The 20,166-nt window shown below is 41.7% G+C and overlaps 1 protein-coding gene across 3 annotated transcripts in view; it reads right to left on the bottom strand.

The window, feature by feature from the left end:
- AGBL4 (ATP/GTP binding protein like 4) overlaps window positions 1-17,543 on the bottom strand; it is a 1,469,133-nt gene extending 1,451,590 nt beyond the window's left edge. For 2 of the 3 annotated variants that reach the window (XM_027537317.1, XM_027537316.1), the window contains exon 1: window positions 17,321-17,543. In XM_027537317.1, coding sequence (XP_027393118.1) covers window positions 17,321-17,354 — 34 coding nt within the window. In that variant the 5' untranslated portion in view covers window positions 17,355-17,543. The remainder of the gene's footprint in view (window positions 1-17,320) is intronic. The other variant, XM_027537319.1, reaches the window with a different exon arrangement.
- Window positions 17,544-20,166: the final 2,623 nt, after the last annotated feature.

Genomic DNA, 20,166 nt, shown 5'->3' with positions numbered 1-20,166 from the left:
GAGCAAGTGTGTTTTAATTTCATGGCTGCAGTCACCATCTGCAGTGATTTTGGCTGCTGCTGCTGCTGCTGTGTCACTACAGTCATGTCCGACTCTGTGCGACCCCATAGATGGCAGCCCACCAGGCTCCCCCGTCCCTAGGATTCTCCAGGCAAGAACACTGAGTCTGTCACTGTTTCCATTGTTTTCCCATCTATTTGGCATGAAGTGATGGGAACAAATGCCACAATCTTAGCTTTTTGAATGCTGAGTTTTAAGCCAGCTTTTTCACTCTCCTCCTTCACTTTCATCAAGAGGCTCTTTAGTTCCTCTTCCCTTTCTGCCATAAAGGTGATGTCACCTGCATATCTGATGTTATTGATATTTCTCCCAGAAATCTTGATTCCAGCTTGTGCTTTATCCAGCCCGGCATTTCGCATGATGTATTCTGCATATAAGTTAAATGAGCAGGGTGACAATATACAGCATTTCCCAATTTGGAACCAGTCCATTGTTCCCTGTCTGGTTCAAACTGTTGCTTCTTGACCTGCATAAGTTTTCCCAGGAGGCTGGTAAGGAGGTCTATTCTTCCCATCTCTTGAAGAATTTTCCACAGTTTGTTGTGATCCACATAGTCAAAGGCTTTAGCATAGTCAATGAATCAGAAGTAGATGTTTTTCTGGAATTCTCTCGCTTTTTCTCTCATCCAATGGATGTTGGCAATATGATCTCTGGTTCCTCCTCTTTTTCCAAATCCAGCTTGAACATCTGGAAGTTCTTGGTTCACTTACTGTTGAAGCCTAGCTTGGAGAATTTTTAGCATTATTTTGCTAGCATGTGAAATGAATGAAATTGTGGAGTAGTCTGAACATTTTTTGGCACTGACTTTCTTTGGGATCGGAATAAAACCTGACTTCTTCCAGTCCTGTGATCACTAGTGAGTTTTCCAAATCTGTTGGCATATTGAATGCAGCACTTTCACAGCATCATCTTTTAGGATGTGAAAAAGCTCACCTGGAATTCCATCACCTCTACTAGCTTTGTTTGTAATGATGCTTCCTAAGGTCCAGTGACTTTGGACTCTAGGATGTCTAGCTCCAGGTGAGTGATCACACCATTGTGGTTATCTGGGTCATGAAGATCTTTTTTGTATAGTTCTTTTGTGTCTTCTTGCCACCTCTTCTTAATATCTTCTGCTTCTGTTAGGTTCATACCATTTCTGACCTTTATTGTACCCATCTTTGCATGAAATTTTCCCTTGGTATCTCTAATTTTCTTGAAGAGATCTCTAGTTTTTCTCATTCTACTGTTTTGCTCTATTTCTTTGCATTGATCACTTAGGAAGGCTTTCTTATCTCGTCTTGTTATTCTATAGAAGAGACACTACTTTGCCAACAAAGGTCTGTCTAGTCAAGGCTATGGTTTTTCCAGTAGTCATGTATGGATGTGAGAGTTGGACTATAAAGAAAGCTGAGCACTGAAGAACTGATGCTTTTGAACTGTGATGTTGGAGAAGACTCTTGAGAATCCCTTGGACTGCAAGGAAATCCAACCAGTCCATCCTAAAGGAAATCAGCCCTGAATAATCATTGGAAGGACTGATGCTGAAGCTGAAACTCCAATACTTTGGCCACCTGATGCGAAGAGCTGACTCATTTGAAAAGACCCTGATGCTGGGAAAGATTGAAGGTGGAAGGAGAAGGGGACAACAGGATGAGATGGTTGGATGGCATCATCAACTCAATGAACATGAGTTTGAGTAAACTCCAGGAGTTGGTGATGGACAGGGAGGCCTGGCGTGCTGCAGTCCACAGGGTCGCAAAGAGTTGGACACGACTGAGCAACTGAACTGAACTGAACTTCATTCAGATAGACATATCTTTCCTTTTCTCCTTCACCTTTTGCTTCTCTTTTCTCAACTATTTGTAAGCCCTCCTCAAAGAAACATTTTGCCCTTTTACATTTCTTTTTCTTGGGGATGGTTTTGATTACCACCTCCTATACAATGTTACAAACCTCTGTCCATAGTTCTTCATGCATTCTGTCTAACAGATCTAATATCTTGAATCTATTTGTCACTTCCACTGTATAACCGTAAGGGATTTGATTTGGGTCATACCTGAATGGCCTAGTGGTTTTCCCTACTTTCTTCAATTTAAGTCTGAATTTTGCAATAAGGAGTTCATGATCTGAGCCACAGTCAGCTCCCAGTCTGGTTTTTGCTGACTGTATAGAGCTTCTCCATCTTCAGCTACAAAGAACATAATCAATCTGATTTCAGTATTGACCATCTGGTGATGTCCATGTGTAAAGTCGTCTCTTGTGTTGTTGGAAGAGGGTGTTTTCTACTACCACTGCATTGTCTTAAAACTCTGTTAGCCTTTGCCCTGCTTCATTTTGTACTCCAAGGCCCAAACTTGCCTGTTACTCCAGGGATCTCTTAACTTCCTACTTTTGCATTCCAATCCCCTATGATGAAAAAGACATCTTTTTTTTTGGTGTTAGTTCTAAAAGGTCTTGCAGGTCTTCATATAACCATTCAACTTCAGCTTTTTCAGTGGTTGGGGCATAGACTCGGATTACTGTGATACTGAATGGTTTGCCTTGGAAATGAACAGAGATCATTCTGTCGTTTTTGAGACTGCATCCAAGTACTGCATTTCAGACTCTTTGGTGGACTATAAGGACTACTCCGTTTCTTCTAAGGGATTCTTGCCCACAGTAGTAGATGTAATGGTCATCTGAATTAAATTCACCCATTTCTGCCCATCTTAGTTCACTGATTCCTAAAATGTCAATGTTCACTCTTGCCATCTCCTGTTTGACCACTTCCGATTTACCTTGATTCATGAACCTAACATTCCAGGTTCCTATGCAATATTGTTCTTTACAGCATCAGACTTCCATCACCAGTCACATTCAAAACTGGGTGTTGTTTTTGCTTTGGCTCAGCCTCTTCATTCTTTCCTGAACTATTTCTCCACTCTTCTCCAGTAGCATATGGCCACCTACTGACTGAGGAGTTCATCTTTCAGTGTCATATCTTTTTGCCTTTTCATATTGTTCATGGGGTTCTCAAGGCAAGAAAACTGAAGGCGCTTGCCATTCTCTTCTCCAGTGGACCACATTTTATCAGAACTCTCCATCATGACCCGTCCATCTTGGGTGGCCTTACATGGCAGGGCTCATAGTTTCATTGAATTAAACGAGGCTGTGATCCATGTGATCAGTTTGGTGTGTTTTTTTTTTTTTTGATTGCGGTTTTCATTCTGTCTGCCCTGATGATGGATAAGGATAAGAGGCTTGTGGAAGCATCCTGATAGGAGGGACTGGCTGTGGGGGAATCTGGGTCTGCTCAGATGGGTGGCGCCATGCTCAGTAAATCTTTAATCCAATTTTCTGTTGATTGGTGGGGCTGTGTCCCTCCCTGTAGTTTGGCCTGAGGCCAAACTATGGTAGGAGTAATAGCAGTAATGGTGACCTTCTTCAAAAGGACTTATGCCAGCATCCACCAGGGCTCCCAGGACTGTTGTATTCAGTGCCTCTGACCCAGTGGCAGGACACTGTTGACCCATGCCTCCACTGGAGACTCCTGGATATTCACAGGCAAGTCTGGCTCAATCTCTTGTGGGGTCACTGCTCCTTTCTCCTGGGTCCTGGTGTGTACAAAGTTTTGTCTGTGCCCTCCAAGAGTCTGTTTCCCCAGTCCATGGGGTCACAAAGAGTCAGACAGGACTGAGCGACTTTCACTTTCACTTTTCTGGTGATACAGAGTTCTATTATTTTTCTGTTGACCAAACATGATCAGTTCAGTTCAGTCGCTCAGTTGTGTCCGCTCTTTGTGACCCCATGAATCGCAGCACGCCAGGCCTCCCTGTCCATCACCGACTCCCGGAGTTCATCCAGACCCACGCCCATTGAGTCGGTGATGCCATCCAGCCATCTCATATTCTGTCATCCCCTTCTCCTCCTGCCCCCAATCCCTCCCAGCATCACAGTCTTTTCCAATGAGTCAACTCTTCGCATGAGGTGGCCAAAGTACTGGAGTTTCAGCTTTAGCATCATTCCTTCCAAAGAAATCCCAGGGCTGATCTCCTTCAGAATGGACTAGCTGGATCTCCTTGCAGTCCATGGGACTCTCAAGAGTCTTCTCCAACACCACAGTTCAAAAGCATCAATTCTTCCGTGCTCAGCTTTTTCACAGTTCAACTCTCACATCCATACATGACTACTGGAAAAACCATAACCTTGACTAGACAGACCTTTGTTGGCAAAGTAATGTCTCTGCTTTTCAAAATGCTATCTAGGTTGGTCATAACTTTCCTTCCAAGGAGTAAGAATCTTTCAATTTCATGGCTTCAATCACCATCTACAGTGATTTTGGAGCCCAAAAAATAAAGTCTGACACTGTTTCCACTGTTTCCCTATCTATTTCCCATGAAGTGATGGGACCAGATGCCATGATCTTCATTTTCTGAATGTTGAGCTTTAGGCCAACTTTTTCACTCTCCTCCTTCACTTTCATCAAGAGGCTTTTTAGTTCCTCTTCACTTTCTGCCATAAGGGTGGTGTCATTTGCATATCTGAGGTTATTGATATTTCTCCCTGCAATCTTGTTTCCAGCTTGTGCTTCTTCCAGCCCAGCGTTTCTCATGATATACTCTGCATAGAAGTTAAATAAGCAGGGTGACAATATACAGCCTTGACGTACTCCTTTTCCTATTTGGAACCAGTCTGTTGTTCCATGTCCAATTCTAACTGTTGCTTCCTGACCTGCATATAGGTTTCTCAAGAGGCAGGTCAGATGATGGTCTGGTATTCCCATCTCTTGAAGAATTTTCCACCAAACATGATACAATGGTATTAAGTGAGTAATAGTTAGTCACAATGTAAAAGGTGTTTACCAGTTTTCATAGTCAATAGCTAGACAAAAGATAAAAGTAATTACAATTGCAAGCCATAATGGGAACAGGATTAATTTAACAATATAAAATAAATACACACAATCTGAGGGAGTCAAGCAGAGTGATGTGGTAAGTGGGAAGTCCAAATATGTACATGTTTTCATCCATCCAGGCAGACTATGTCTTTTGGTTCCTGCATTTAATCCATTAACATTCAAGGTAATTATTAATCTGTATTATTCTATTACTGCTTTCTTAACTGTTTTGGGTTTATTTTCTGTAGGTCTTTTCCTTGTCTTGTGTTTCCTGCCTAAAGAAGTTCCTTTAACATCTATTATAAAGCTGGTTTAATGGCGCTGAATTCTCTTAACTTTTGCTTGTCTGGTAAGGTTTTGATTCAGTCTCCTGTGGGGTCACTGCTCCTCTCCTCTGGGTCTTGGTGCATGAAAATTTTGTTTGTGCCCTCTAAGACTTGAGTCTCTGTTTCCCTCAGTCCTCTAGAAGGCCTATAAGCAAATATTGCTGGCTGTCAAGGCCAGATTCCCTGGGGATTCCCAGTCCCTTTGCCGGATCCCCAGGCTGGGAAACCTGACGTGAGGTTCAGAATAATAGCGTGAGAAGTTCTTTGGTATTATTGTTCTCCAGTCTGTGGGTCACCCACCCAGCAAGTATGGTATTCAATTTTATTGTGATTACACCCCGCCTACCATCTCACTGAGGCTTCTTCTTTGCCATTGGATGTGGGGTATCTTTTTTGGGTGGGTTCCAGTGTCCTCTTGTTGATGGTTGTTCAACAGCTAGTTGCAATTTTGGTGCTCTCATAGGTGGAGATGAGTGCAAGTCCTTCTACTCTGCCATCTTGAACCAGAAGCAAATATTATTCTTAACAGTGAACATCTGAAAGCATTTCCTCTAAGATCAGGAACTAGACAAGGATACCCTCTCTTGCCACTCATATTCAACATAATTTGGAAAGTCCTAGCCACAACAATCAGAGAAGAAAAAGAAATAAAAGGAATACAAATTGGAAAAGAAGAAGTAAAACTGTCACTGTTTGCAGAGACATATTATACACAGAATATCCTAAAGATGCTACTAGAAAACTACTAGAGCTAATCAATGAATAAAGTCAAATTAAGACACAGAAATCTCTTGCTTTCCTATATACTAACAGTGAAAGATCAGTAAGAGAAACCAAGGAAATGATCCCATTTACCATCACAACAAAAAGAATAAAATACCTAGGAATGAACCTACCTAAGGAGGCAAAGGACTTGTACTCAGCAAACTATAAGATACTAATGAAAGAAATCAAAGATGACACTGATAGATATACCATGTTCTTGGACTGGAAGAATCAACATTGTGAAAATGACTTTACTACCCAAAGGAAGCTATAGATTTAATGCAATCCTTATCAAATTACCAGTGGCATTATTCACAGAATTAGAACAAAAAATTTTACAATTTCTATGGAAGTACTAAAGACCCTGAACAGCAAAGATGGTTTTGAGAAAGAAAAACACAACTGAAGGGATCAGACTCCCTGACTTCAGACTACACTACAAAGCTAAAGTCATCAAAACACTATGGTACTGGAACAAAAACAGAAATATGAATGAGTGATTTTTAAAATTAATAACATAGTCCACAGCATAGTGATTTCTTCTGCAAAGTCTGACATAGAGATTAATCTCTTCAAATGAATGATTTCTAAACTTCTTAAAAAAGGCAAGTATATTCTTTAAAAAAAAAAAAAAAAGGCAAGTAAACTATAATTGTTGGCAGATTGTTTTTCCCATTCCTTTACAACAAACCTCAGGTATTTTTCCATAACATTGTTGAAAGTTTTTATTTAGGAATTTCCAATCCTACATAAAAATTTTTATTCTTATATAAAATTCTAGGCATCTTTGCATTTGCTTGCTTTGTTTTCCTTCAATTGACATGTAAGTATATTATTCTGAAAGTTTATTTAGAGTCAAATATTCACAATCAATATTTCTCAAAAATATATGACAAATAAAAACTTCTCCCTTTACAGTTTGAAAAAAAAAGAAAAATTTCTCTGAACCCATTAAATAAATGGGATATGTAAAAAGTAAAAATTATCATATTCCCATATGATAAAAACCATTAATGAATTATCACAAGCTTTCATAGTTGAGATAATTTTTTATAATCAAAAAAATCAAATTCTGTTAAGAATGAAAATTTTTCTTAAATCAATACTAAAACTAACACTTGCTCCATTGGTGAAATTTAACAATCAATAAAAATATTCTGAAACTCAGAAGACTGTGCTGTTCTTAAATGACTCAAAGATAAAGCTATGATTTTGTTAAGAATATGTATTAAAGTATTGGCATCCTTCTAACTGAATGCTATAGTTCTCTAGTATCTCTCCTTGAAAATGACCGTGAGCCAAGATACTGAAAGTGAAAGTGAAGGTCGCTCAGTCATGTCCAACTTTTTGCAACCCTGTGGACTGGACTGTACAGAATTCTCTAGGCCAGAATAACAAAGTGGGTAGTCTTTCCCTTTTCCAGGGGATCTTCCCAACCCAGGGATCGAACCCAGGTCTCCCACATTGAAGGTTGATTCTTTACCATCTGAGCCACCAGGGAAGGCCAAGAATACTAGAGATGGTAGCCTATCCCTTCTCCAGGGGATCTTCCCAAACCAGGAATCGAACCAGAGTCTCCTGCATTGCAGGTGGATTCTTTACCAGCTGAGCTACCAGGGAAGCCCAAGATACTGAAACTGAAGCCAAATGCAACATTCATAGATCTCAGAAATGCAGATATTATCAGAGTTCCTTAGAAGAAATAAGCATATAAACATCATGGAAACAAAAGGTGTTTTCTGTTCCAAAACTTTTGGGATTTTTCATAAAGCTCAGCACAATGATGTTACAAAAGATAAAAACATGACAAAAAATAACCTGAAGTTTTAAAATTTTTTTCTTAAAAAGGATAAAATTATATCAGTCCACAGTCCCTCTTCTATAATTCCAAAATCCTTAAGTCTCTAAAAATAGTAATTTTTGTTCACAACTTTAGTACCAAAACTAATCTGCTAGTAAAACTTAAATTGATGTGAAGCTATTCATAACTTTAATTCAATTAGTGTGAATATGATTAATGTGTTTGATTATAGGGCACTCTCCCATACTTCACTGGAAGTGTTCTGTAACAAAGAGTACATAAGAAATGCATAGGTACATAAGCCATTACATAAGACAATACTGCCTTTCCATAACAAAAAATAATCTGAATTCTGAAATATATTTGCATGCAAAGCTGCCCTATAAGAGACTGTAGACCTGGATTTCCTCTTCTTTTAAAGGTGATTTTACTAGTAAGTCTTTAGGAAAAGGCACACACACACATACATGTACGCTCACCAACTAAGCTATCACTTCTTTGAGGGTATAAACATTCTGCACTTTCCATACACTATCTCTGCCACCTGAAAAGTAGGTGTTACTATCCCAAATTTACAAATAAGGAAACTAAAGTCAAAAAAACTTAAATATTTTGCCCAACTGTTAAAAAAATATAGAAAACATTATTCTCATTTCTAAGGGTTTTTAAAATTTCAAGATTCTGTATATAGATAATTTCAGAAAATGTAAAGCTGCTTTTAAAAAAAGACCCACTTTGTTCACAGAAAAAGTGATCAAGGTTCAGATCACTTTAACAGACTGCATAACTCTAAAATTTTTGCTCTACATGGGCCTCCAAAAAAAAAAAAAAAACCAACAAACTTGGCAATAAAAGAAAACCAATTATTTTATCAGGTACTTAGAACAAAAGCTTTCTTAAGGATAGCTAGAAAGGCAGAAGATTCTGAGAAACTGAAGCAGGTACAGTCTAGCCTGAGACTAAGATTTAGTTAGCAATAACTATCTTTGTAGAGTTCAGTTCAGTTCAGTAGCTCAGTCATTTCCGACTCTTTTCAACCCCATGAATAGCAGCACGCCAGGCCTCCCTGTCCATCACCAACTCCCAGAGTTCACTCAGACTCACGTCCGTCGGGTCAGTGATGCCATCCAGCCAACTCATCCTCTGTCGTCCCCTTCTCCTCCTGCCCCCAATCCCTCCCAGCATCAGAGTCTTTTCCAGTGAATCAACTCTTCGCATGAGGTGGCCAAAGTACTGGAGTTTCAGCTTTAGCATCATTCGTTCCAAAGAAATCCCAGGGCTGATCTCCTTTAGAATGGACTGGTTGGATCTCCTTGCAGTCCAAGGGACTCTCAAGAGTCTTCTCCAACACCACAGTTCAAAAGCATCAATTCTTCGGCACTCAGCCTTCTTCACAGTCCAACTCTCACATCCATACATGACCACAGGAAAAACCATAGCCTTGACTAGACGGACCTTTGTTGGCAAAGTAATGTCTCTGCTTTTCAAAATGCTATCTAGGTTGGTCATAACTTTCCTTCCAAGGAGTAAGCGTCTTTTAATTTCATGGCTGCAGTCACCATCTGCAGTGATTTTGGAGCCCAAAAAATAAAGTCTGACACTCTTTTCACTGTTTCCCCATCTATTTCCCATGAAGTGACGGGACCAGATGCCATGATCTTCGTTTTCTGAATGTTGAGCTTTAAGCCAACTTTCTCACTCTCCACTTTCACTTTCATCAAGAGGCTTTTGAGTTCCTCTTCACCTTCTGCCATAAGGGTGGTGTCATCTGCATATCTGAGGTTATTGATATTTCTCCTGGCAATCTTGATTCCAGCTTGTATTTCTTCCAGTCCAGCGTTTCTCATGATGTCCTCTGCATAGAAGTTAAATAAGCATGGTGACAATATACAGCCTTGACGTACTTCTTTCCTATTTGGAACCAGTCTGTGGTTCCATGTCCAGTTCTAACTGTTGCTTCTTGACCTGCATATAGGGTTCTCAAGAGGCAGGTCAGGTGGTCTGGTATTCCCATCTCTTTCAGGATTTTCCACAGTTTATTGTGATCCACACAGTCAAAGGCTTTGGCATAGTCAAGAAAGCAGAAATAGATGTTTTTCTGGAACTCTCTTGCTTTTTCCATGATCCAGTGGATGTTGGCAATTTGATCTCTGGTTCTTCTGCCTTTTCTAAAACCAGCTTGAACATCAGGAAGTTCATGGTTCACATATTGCTGAAGCCTGGCTTGGAGAATTTTGAGCATTACTTTACTAGCATGTGAGATGAGTGCAATTGTGCGGTAGTTTGAGCATTCTTTGGCATTGCCTTTCTTTGGGATTGGAATGAAAACTGACCTTTTCCAGTCCTGTGGCCACTGCTGAGGTTTCCAAATTTGCTGGCATATTGAGTGCAGCACTTTCACAGCATCATCTTTCAGAATTTGAAATAGCTCAACTGGAATTCCATCACCTCCACTAGCTTTGTTCGTAGTGGTGCTTTCTAAGGGCCACTTGACTTCACATTCCAGGATGTCTGGCTCTAGGTCAGCAATCACACTATCATGATTATCTAGGTCATGAAGATCTTTTTTGTACAGTTCTTCTGTGTATTCTTGCCATCTCTTCTTAATATCTTCTGCTTCTGTTAGGTCCATACCATTTCTGTCCTTTATCGAGCCCATCTTTGCATGATATGTTCCCTTGGTATCTCTAATTTTCTTGAAGTGATCTCTAGTCTTTCCCATTCTGTTGTTTTCCTCCATTTCTTTGCATTGATCGCTGAAGAAGGCTTTCTTATCCTTTCTTGCTATTCTTTGGAACTCTGCATTCAGATGCTTATATCTTTCCTTTTCTCCTTTGCTTTTCGCTTCTCTTCTTTTCACAACTATTTGTAAGGCCTCCCCAGACAGCCATTTTGCTTTTTTGCATTTCTTTTCCATGGGGATGGTCTTGATCCTTGTCTCCTGTACAATGTCACGAACCTCATTCCATAGTTCATCAGGCACTCTATCTATTAGATCTAGGCCCTTAAATCTATTTCTCACTTCCACTGTATAATCACAAGGGATTTGATTTAGGTCATACCTGAATGGTCTAGTGGTTTTCCCTACTTTCTTCAGTTTGAGTCTGAATTTGGCAATAAGGAGTTCATGATCTGAGCCAAAGTCAGCTCCTGGTCTTGTTTTTGCTGACTGTATAGAGCTTCTTCATCTTTGGCTGCAAAGAATATAATCAATCTGATTTCGGTGTTATTAATAGTCAAATTTTTGGATAGGAAGAAAAATTCTAAACAATGTCCTTATTTTAAAGTATAATATTTACAAGAAGAAAATTCCTTCTGGAAATCTGACCATCTTATAGAACTGGGTGTGTACTTAGTCCCTCGATCACGTTCTACTCTTTGCAGCCCTGTGGACTATAGCCTGCTAGACGGATTCTCTAGGCAAGAATAATGGAGTGCATAGCGATGGATTTTCCCAACCCAGGGACTGAATCAGTCTCCTGCATTGCAGACAGTTTTACTGTCTGAGCCACCAAGGAACCCCTTTATGGAGATACCCGCATGCTTTAAAAAAGTATGTATCTCTTCTCTCTTTCAGGAAATTCCTCAAAATTCACCTCATAGAGAGACTTCTCCCACCATACACAGTTTAGCTAACAATTCTATATTTTCCAAAACTTGATGTCTGCCTTTATTCTGATAGAAAATCAATTGTGCTAATAAAGAAAAATGAAATGTCTCATACCAATCACTGTATGTTTAAAGTGTGTTTTTATTTGTAAAGTACATCAGTTCAGTTCAGATAAGTTCAGTCACTCAGTCATGTCCAACTCTTTGCGACCCCATGGACTGCAGCATGCCAGGGCTCCCTGTCCATCACCAACTCCCGGAGTTTACTCAAACTCATGTCCATTGACTCGGTGATGCCACCAACCATCTCATCCTCTATCATCCCCTTCTCCTCCTGCCTTCAATCTTTGCCAGCATCAGAGTCTTTACAAATGAATCAGCTCTTTGCATCAGGTGGCAAAAGTATTGGAGTTTCAGCTTCAACATCAGTCCTTCCAAAGAACTGATCTCTTTTAGGATGGACTGGTTGGATCTCCTTGCAGTCCAAGGGACTCTCAAGAGGCTTCTCCAACACCACAGTTCAAAAGCATCAATTCTTCAGCTCTCAGCTTTCTTTATAGTCCAGCTCTCACATCCATACATGACTACTGGTGAAACCATAGCCTTGACTAGACGGACCTTTGTTGATAAAGTAATGTCTCTGCTTTTTAATATGATGTCTAGGTTGGTCATAACTTTTCTTCCAAGGAGTAAGTGTCTTTTAATTTCACGGCTTCAATCACCATCTGCAGTGATTTTGGAGCCCAAAAAAATAAAATCTGACACTGTTTCCATTGTTTCTCCATCTATTTGCCATGAAGTGATGGGACCAGATGCCATGATCTTTTTTTTCTGAATGTTGAGCTTTAAGCTAACATTTTCACTCTCCTCTTTCACTTTCATCACAAGGCTCTTTAGTTCTTCTTAACTTTCTGCTGTAAGAGTGGTGTCATCTGTATATCTGAGGTTATTGATATTTCTCTTGGGAATCTTATTCCAGCTTGTGCTTCTTCCAGCCCAGAGTTTCTCATGATGTACTCTGCATAGAAGTTAAATAAGCAGGGTGACAGTATACAGCCTTAATGTGCTCCTTTCCCAATTTGGAACAAGTCCGTTGCTCCATGTCCAGTTCTAACTGTTGCTTCTTGACCTGATACAGATTTCTCAAAAGGCAGGTCAGGTGGTCTGGGATTCCCATCTCTTTCAGAATTTTCCACAGTTTGTTGTGATCCACACAGTCAAAGGCTTTGGCATAGTCAATAAAGCAGAAATAGATGTTTTTCTGGAACTCTCTTGCTTTTTTGATGATCCAACAGATGTTAGCAATTTGATCTCTGGTCTTCTGCCTTTTCTAAAACCAGGTTGAACATCAGGAAGTTCATGGTTCATGTATTGCTGAAGTCTGGCTTGGAGAATTTTGAGCATTACTTTGCTAGTGTGTGAGATGAGTGCAATTGTGCAGTAGTTTGAGCATTCTTTGGCATTGCCTTTCTTTGGGATTGGAATGAAAACTGACCTTTTCCAGTCCTGTGGCCATTGCTGAGGTTTCCAAATTTGCTGGCACAGTGAGTGCAGCACTCTCACAGCATCATCTTTTAGGATTTGAAATAGCTCAACTGGAATTCCATCACCTCCACTAGCTTTGTTCATAGTGATGCTTCCTAAGGCCACTTGACTTCACATTCCAGGATATCTGGCTCTAGGTCAGTGATCACACCATCGTGATTATCTGGGTCGTGAAGACCTTTCTTGTACAGTTCTTCTGTGTCTTCTTGCCACCTCTTCTTAATATCTTCTGCTTCTGTTAGGTCCATACCATTTCTGTCCTTTATCGAGCCCATCTTTGCATGAAATGTTCCCTTGGTACTTCTACTTGAAGAGATCTCTAGTCTTTCCCATTCTATTGTTTTCCTCTATTTCTTTGCACTGATCATTGAGGAAGGCTTTCTTATCTCTCCTTGCTATTCTTTGGAATTCTGCATTCAAATGGGTATATCTTTCCTTTTCTCCTTTACTTTTGGCTTCTCTTCTTTTCACAGCTATTTGTAAGGCCTCCTCAGACAGCCATGTTGCTTTTTTGCATTTCTTTTTCTTGGGAATGGTCTTGATCCCTGTCTCCTGTACAATGTCAGGAACCTCCATCCATAGTTCATCAGGCACTCTGTCTATCAGATCTAGTCCCTTAAATCTATTTTTCACTTCCACTGTATATGTACAGTACATACATATATATGTATGTATGTGTGTGTGTATATATATATATATAAAACATCTGAGTTTTTTTATTCAAACTTCAACAGAATTAAGTAAATACCATTTGCTGCACTCTCTCTACCAAAAACAACTATACTGCAAATATCACCCGCATTTTACAGACAAGGAAACTTTAAGATCAGAAATTTTAAATCTGAGGTCTGCATCTAATAAGTTACAGAAACATGATTTATACAAGGATTTGAGCCCCAGTTCTTTCCACTTCACTTTGTTAATGTATGCTTAGCTTGGAATGTTTTCTGTAGGGAAGGAATTTTCGTCATAGCTATTATTTCATCAGTATGCAATATGTTGCAATACAAACAGAAGGCCAAGTAATGAATCCAGATAATGTCAAAAATAGCCAAAAAACTATAATCGTACATTAATTATTTGCAGATTGAGCAAGTTGTTTAACTTCTCTGTGCCAAAACTTCTTCACATATTAAATAAAGATGATACTTTAGAGTGTAGTTATGATGTTGAAGTAGATTAAAACATTTAAAGTACTTAGTACAATGTCTCGCACATAAACACTGCATAAATGTCAGCTACTGCTCTTGAGATGAGAAATCACCAGATATACATATTTTGTACCAGGTGTCTCCAGAGATCAATAGCTGGATACCCAATTCAAAAACAATCAATCCTACACTTACTTGTGATCTACAATATGGTCTAGTGGGAAAAGGTAATGTGTGTCAATTTGATTCTCTCCCAGGAGTCTGACTTAAGAAACAAAGATTGAGCCAGTTATTAGTGATTTATAAGTTAGTTTGGCTCATACCTTCATCAGTTTCCTCTTATCAGGGACATGTATGGATGTGAGAGTTGGACCATAAAGAAGGCTGAGCACCAAAGAATTGTTGCTTCTGAACTGTGGTGTTGGACAAGACTCTTGAGAGTCCCTTGGACTGCACGGAGATCAAATCAGTTAATCCTAAAGGAAATCAACCCCGAATATTCATTGGAAGGACTGATGCTGAAGCTGAAAATCTAATCCTTTGGCCACCTGATGAGAAGAGCTAACTCAGAAAAGATGATGATGCTGGGAAAGACTGAAGGCAGGAGGAAAAGGGGATAACAGAAGACAAGATGGTTGAATGGCACCACCGACTCAATGGACATGAATTGGAGCAAGCTTCGGGAGATGGTGAAGGATGGGGAAGCCTGGCATGCTTCAGTCGAAGGGGTCACAAAGAGTCAGACACGACTGAGTGACTGAACAACAACGACAACAATGATGCTAAATATGCTCTAAATCTAGCTCTTCAGTCTTCCTTTTTATATCACTTGGCAGCATTCAAGCTGTTGAACATGCCACAAACATTTTTTGCCTGTCCTCTTTAATCTATCTCTTTAGAATGCACTGAAATACTGGAACTGCTCAACACTTCATCCCAAGCTGCTTCTCTTTACACTCTTTACACTCCCTTTAGGCAATTTCATCCACACTCGTGGTTTCACTAATTAACTCCATGCTACCCCAGACTTTTATTGTATATTCAACTGCCTTGCCAATCTCTCCACTTATTGGATAACTCAAAGATATCTCAGATTCCATTTGTCCAAAACCAAACACATGATCTTCCCTCTCAAACCCAGCCGAGATCCCTTTCAGGACTCCCTATCTCCATAACGGCATCACCAACTATTCAGCTGCACAAACTAAAAAATTAGAAGTACACTTTGATACATCCTTCCCCCACATTCCCATCTTTCACTAAGTCCTATTAATTTTGCCTTTTAAGCATTTCTCAATCCCTTCCCTCCATTTTTGGATTTTTGACCAAAACTCTTATCCTAGCCTTTAAGGCCCTGAAAGATCTGCTTCAGCTTACCTCTTTTGTCTTCCTATTGCCCTAAGTACAGCCACACTTGTCTCCTTTCAGTTCCTTAAATATAATACATCATGCTTCCTCCTACCTTAGGGTATTTGCACATGGTTTCCCTCTGCCTGGGCCACTCTTTGCCCATCTCTTCATTTATTCAATCTCTATTATATCTCAACTAAAATTTCACTACCTCAGAGAAACTCCTTGAACATCTAGACAATATCAGGTCATTTAGTCACTAATTTAAAAAATATTTATTAATAACTACACAAGGTATGGTTCTAGGAATATGGAATTAATAAACACAAGACAGACCCTTGCCTTATGGATCCTACATTCTAGAGGAATGAGACAGTAAGCAATAAAAATACTAAATAGATTAAATTATATGTGTGAAGGCAGTAAATCTATGGGAGGAAAGAAAAGAAAAAAGAATAAGGTAAGAGAATCACAAGTAGGGAGTTTTCAGTGCTTTATTTGATGCCTAGAGAATAGTTGGCACTCAAACATGTGTTGGGTGGAGTATGAAAAAGAGAATGAGCATGTTCAAGTTGAGGGAGCTTAAACTATAAAATAAGTAGAGGAATTACTTGGTGCAAGAACAGAGATGCCATAAAAGAAAGACAAACCATGCAGGTCTTATGAGGAAATGGTCTCTTAAATCATTCTTGATGGCTTTTTACAGATTCCAGTTTCAGTCACTGCATGGTCTTAGCATAACCACAACCTCCCTCCCCTACCCCCAGAGGGCTGGATAATTCAAGTGGGTCACTCTTATAACCAAAATACCCCATCAGGACACATATACAAAATTATGGATACCACTCTATCACCCACCACCACACATTTCACCAAAGCCACTGATTTTCTATACACAGAGAGAGAGAGACAGACACACACACACACACACAGCTATCACTTTGATGCTCCAGTTCTTCAGTTCCCAATCCCTCTTAGGGACAAACCCTCTCCCACATACACAGGACTGTAAAAGCTCTTTCTCTCTTCTATGACCCTGTAAAGCTTAGGTCATTATCTCTCCAAGCCAGCCGAATTTACAAGGCAGTCCCCTCAGGAACAGAATCCTAGGTCTCTTTGCCTGTTAGTCTCCTTGCACTTGAAAGACTAGCTTCCACCCACATAAAAGTGAATGTGCATCCCTTTGTGATTCTGAATGACCTTCAAGATTACTGATCCCATACACACCCACACTCAGGCTCCAGCCTCCTTTGGTAGGGTTTTGAAGGGCTGGGTGTCCCCTCAAGCCTCTTGTCCTCTTAAGGACTCATATGAGGATTTGCATACTTTCTCTGTGACAGGGTGACCCTCAGTCACTACACTTCCCTGAAGCACAAATACTCATATATCCCTTCCATGGCACTGCCTGAAACTAAAGTAACACTCCTCCTACTTAATCTGCCTCCTCAGAATCAGAGTCCCTCTCCCTTTAGAGGACCCTCCCATAGTCCACAGGATTGTGTTCAACCCCTCCTGTGACACAGCCTACCCCCTACAATCAGCCCCTATCACAGGTGCCCCTCCGGAGGGGCGTCGTCTTCCCTGGGGTCCCAGCCCTTTCTCAGCCAGTGTTCACTCCAAAGAGTGCACACACTCTCATACACTCCTGCGACGCCTCGACTGCGCGGCCTCTGCCCCGACACTCAGAGGGGTGTGCTCCTCCCTTGACCCTTGATCCCGAGGTCATAACCTCACCGCGCAAACACAGAGGGTGCCTCTTCAGGAGTAGCGCCAGGCCCAAGTCCCCTGTCCCCTGGGGCCCAGGACAGCGCCGTGCTGCCTCAGCGCTTCCACCTGATCGACCGCCCCCACAGACCTGCCTCAGGCGCCGTCTGGCTCCGCTCCGCCATTTTTTGTTGTCGTTCCGCCTCTGAGCCCACGCGAAAATTGCGGGGCAGTGGGGAGCGGGCGATGGGATCCGCCGGCTGACAGGAGCTCCCTCAGGAAGACGCTGCGCGACGGTTGCCAGGGCAACGGGCAGCCGGCGTGTAGACGGCCGGCGCGTGCCGCGTGGCAGGAGGGCGGGGTGGGAGCAAGCGTGCGTCCGAGGCCCCGCCCCCTCGGAATGATACCTTCCTTGGCGGGGTTTCTGCCCAGCTGGGACTCCGCGGCGCTTTTCCCTTGCAACCCGGCCACCGCGTCCTGACAACTGAGCATACTCGACCGCCGCTGAAATGCCGGGGACCTGGTCCGCTGGGGTCGCGCTCTCATGCCGCGCAAGCAGGTGCACGTGCTGACTGAAGAGCTGAATGGCCTGGCTTTGCTGTGGTTAGTACTCAACTTTGAGAGTTGGGGACAGATTTCTCAATTTCCCTACCGTGTGCCTGGCCCTGATCAAGGTGCTGAATAACTTGTATCTTCAACTGGAATGCCCTGAGAATAATTATGTGCCCATCCCACCCCAAACACGTGAAGTACTAACGAGGTGGCCTCCTCGCCTCTCTACGTCAGCATTAGCCCCCAACTGTAGCAAAGGCTTCACTTTCCTCAGTTTCGCTAGTCTTATTTAGTCTTTTTTGGAGGGTAAATCGTGTCGGTCTCTTGAGATGCCATGGACGGTAGCCCGCCAGAAATTCCAAAATCCTTGGAATTTCCCAGGCAAGAATACTGGAATGAGTTGCCATTTCCTTCTCCAGGGATCTTCCTGACTCAGGAATGGAACCTGTGTCTCCTGCATTGACAGGCAGATTCTTTACCACTGAGCCACCTGGGAAGCTTAGTCTACCTCTCAGAATAACCTAGGGTGCTCATTCCCATTTCTGCTAATTGTCACTACCTTCTAAGACCAAACTAGAACCTTATTCTTAATTGAACTGCTCTGTCCCCCGATCGGAGAAGGCAATGGCACCCCACTCTAGTACCCTTGCCTGGACAATACCATGGATGGAGTAGCCTAGTAGGCTGCAGTCCCATGGGGTCGCGAAGAGTCGGACACGACTGAGTGACTTCACTTTCACTTTTCACTTTCATGCATTGGAGAAGGAAATGGCAACCCGTTCCAGTGTTCTTGCCTGGAGAATCCCAGGGACGGGGGAGCCTGGTGGGCTGCCGTCTATGGGGTCACACAGAGTCGGACACAACTGAAGCGACTTAGCAGTCCCCCCACAGTCACCTGTGCATTCGTGTCCGAATGTCTGAACATTTACAATGCATCATGCATTGTTTACTTCTCTTTTCCTCTCTTGACAGTGAGCTCCCTTAAGCCTAGGGTCAGGTATTTATCTTTGCATACTCCATAATACAGCATTGTGCTTGAGGCAAAGGAAGTGTTAAGTAAATGTTTATGGAATGAAAAGTTCCTAAATTCATGCCTGCACATCCTTACCTGTTCTATTGAGCACTTAATTTTTTACCAAATACCTTGCTAGGTAGGCCCCTAGTCCTCCAGAGGCTCGCAAAGAAAGGGAAAGAGATAATGAATTTGATGGAGGTTAACTAGTCTTACAAGTGCTACAGGATCAGAGGGATGGAAATCTAACTTGGGGGAGAGGGGGAGGGGATGGCTAATCAGTGAAGACTGCAAAGGGAAGTGGATACCCTAGCTGAGTCTTAAGGAATGACTAACTGCAAGCCAGGGAAGGGAGAGGAATAGTGTGCCAGGTGGAGGGAGCAGCACGTATCCAGGCACAGAGGGTGGGATCACTGTTTGAAACTGCAAGAAGTCCAGTACTGCCCGGGTACAAACCACACAGGGTGAAGTGTTGTGTCTAAAGAAGTTCTTGTACAGTTAAGTAATTTCTTCTTTTGGGTTCCCAAAAAGCAGAGCCTGAAGCAAGGATTTGAGTGCTAGTAATTTTGGGGGGAGGTAAGACTATGAAACAGAAATGAGGTATAGACAGTGAAAGAGGGAAGGGGAAAAAAAAAAACAAGAAAAATGTGTTATTTAGGTAATTGCTTTGGTAGAAACTAGGCTTAACCTCACTGGAGACCCTCTGAAGAACCTAATATTAATAGAATGTGCCTCAACATTGTCCCACGAAGAACAAGGGTCATTTACCTCAATTTCCACCCCATTGGTTGAGGGTTAGGACCTTGAACTCTTTCACATTTCCTGGTTACACTGGTCCAGTGCAAAGCTGCCTTCTTAAGGCAGAAAAGCAGGACTAGAACACTTTGGGGTGGTTTGCTGGCAACAAGCATGGAACTGTCCATTCACCCGCACTGAATCAAAGATAAGGTGTGGACACCACAAGAATCTTCTGTAGAAAATTACATAAAAATACCCATCAGAAAATACCCCTCACATTCCAGCAATTTGAAATTCACAAGTCATGTTAATACAACCATCAAGATGAAAATACACAAGTTTTCATATATCATTCCTAATGACTGAGTAGTAAAGGCTGTAAGGCTGTAAGAATTTCAGTGTGGGAGGGCTGAGGGACAAAGGTGTTTCATTAAATATTGTGTGTGTGTGTGTGTGTGTGTGTGTGTGCTCAGTCACTCGGTTGTGTCTGACTCTTTGTGATCCCATGGACTGTAACCCGCCAGACACGCCTCTGTCCATGGAATTTTCCAGGCAAGAATACTGGAGCAGGTTGCCATTTCGTACTCCAGGGGATCTTCTGACCCAGGGATCAAACCTGTCTTCTGCATTGGCAGGCGGATTCTTTACCACTGCACCACCTGAAAAGCCCTCATTAAATACAAAAAGGTGGTAAA

The sequence above is a fragment of the Bos indicus x Bos taurus genome, chromosome 3, assembly GCF_003369695.1.
Source record: "Bos indicus x Bos taurus breed Angus x Brahman F1 hybrid chromosome 3, Bos_hybrid_MaternalHap_v2.0, whole genome shotgun sequence".
Classification (NCBI taxonomy): Eukaryota; Metazoa; Chordata; class Mammalia; order Artiodactyla; family Bovidae; genus Bos; species Bos indicus x Bos taurus.
This window is presented reverse-complemented; position numbering and strand designations above follow the sequence as displayed.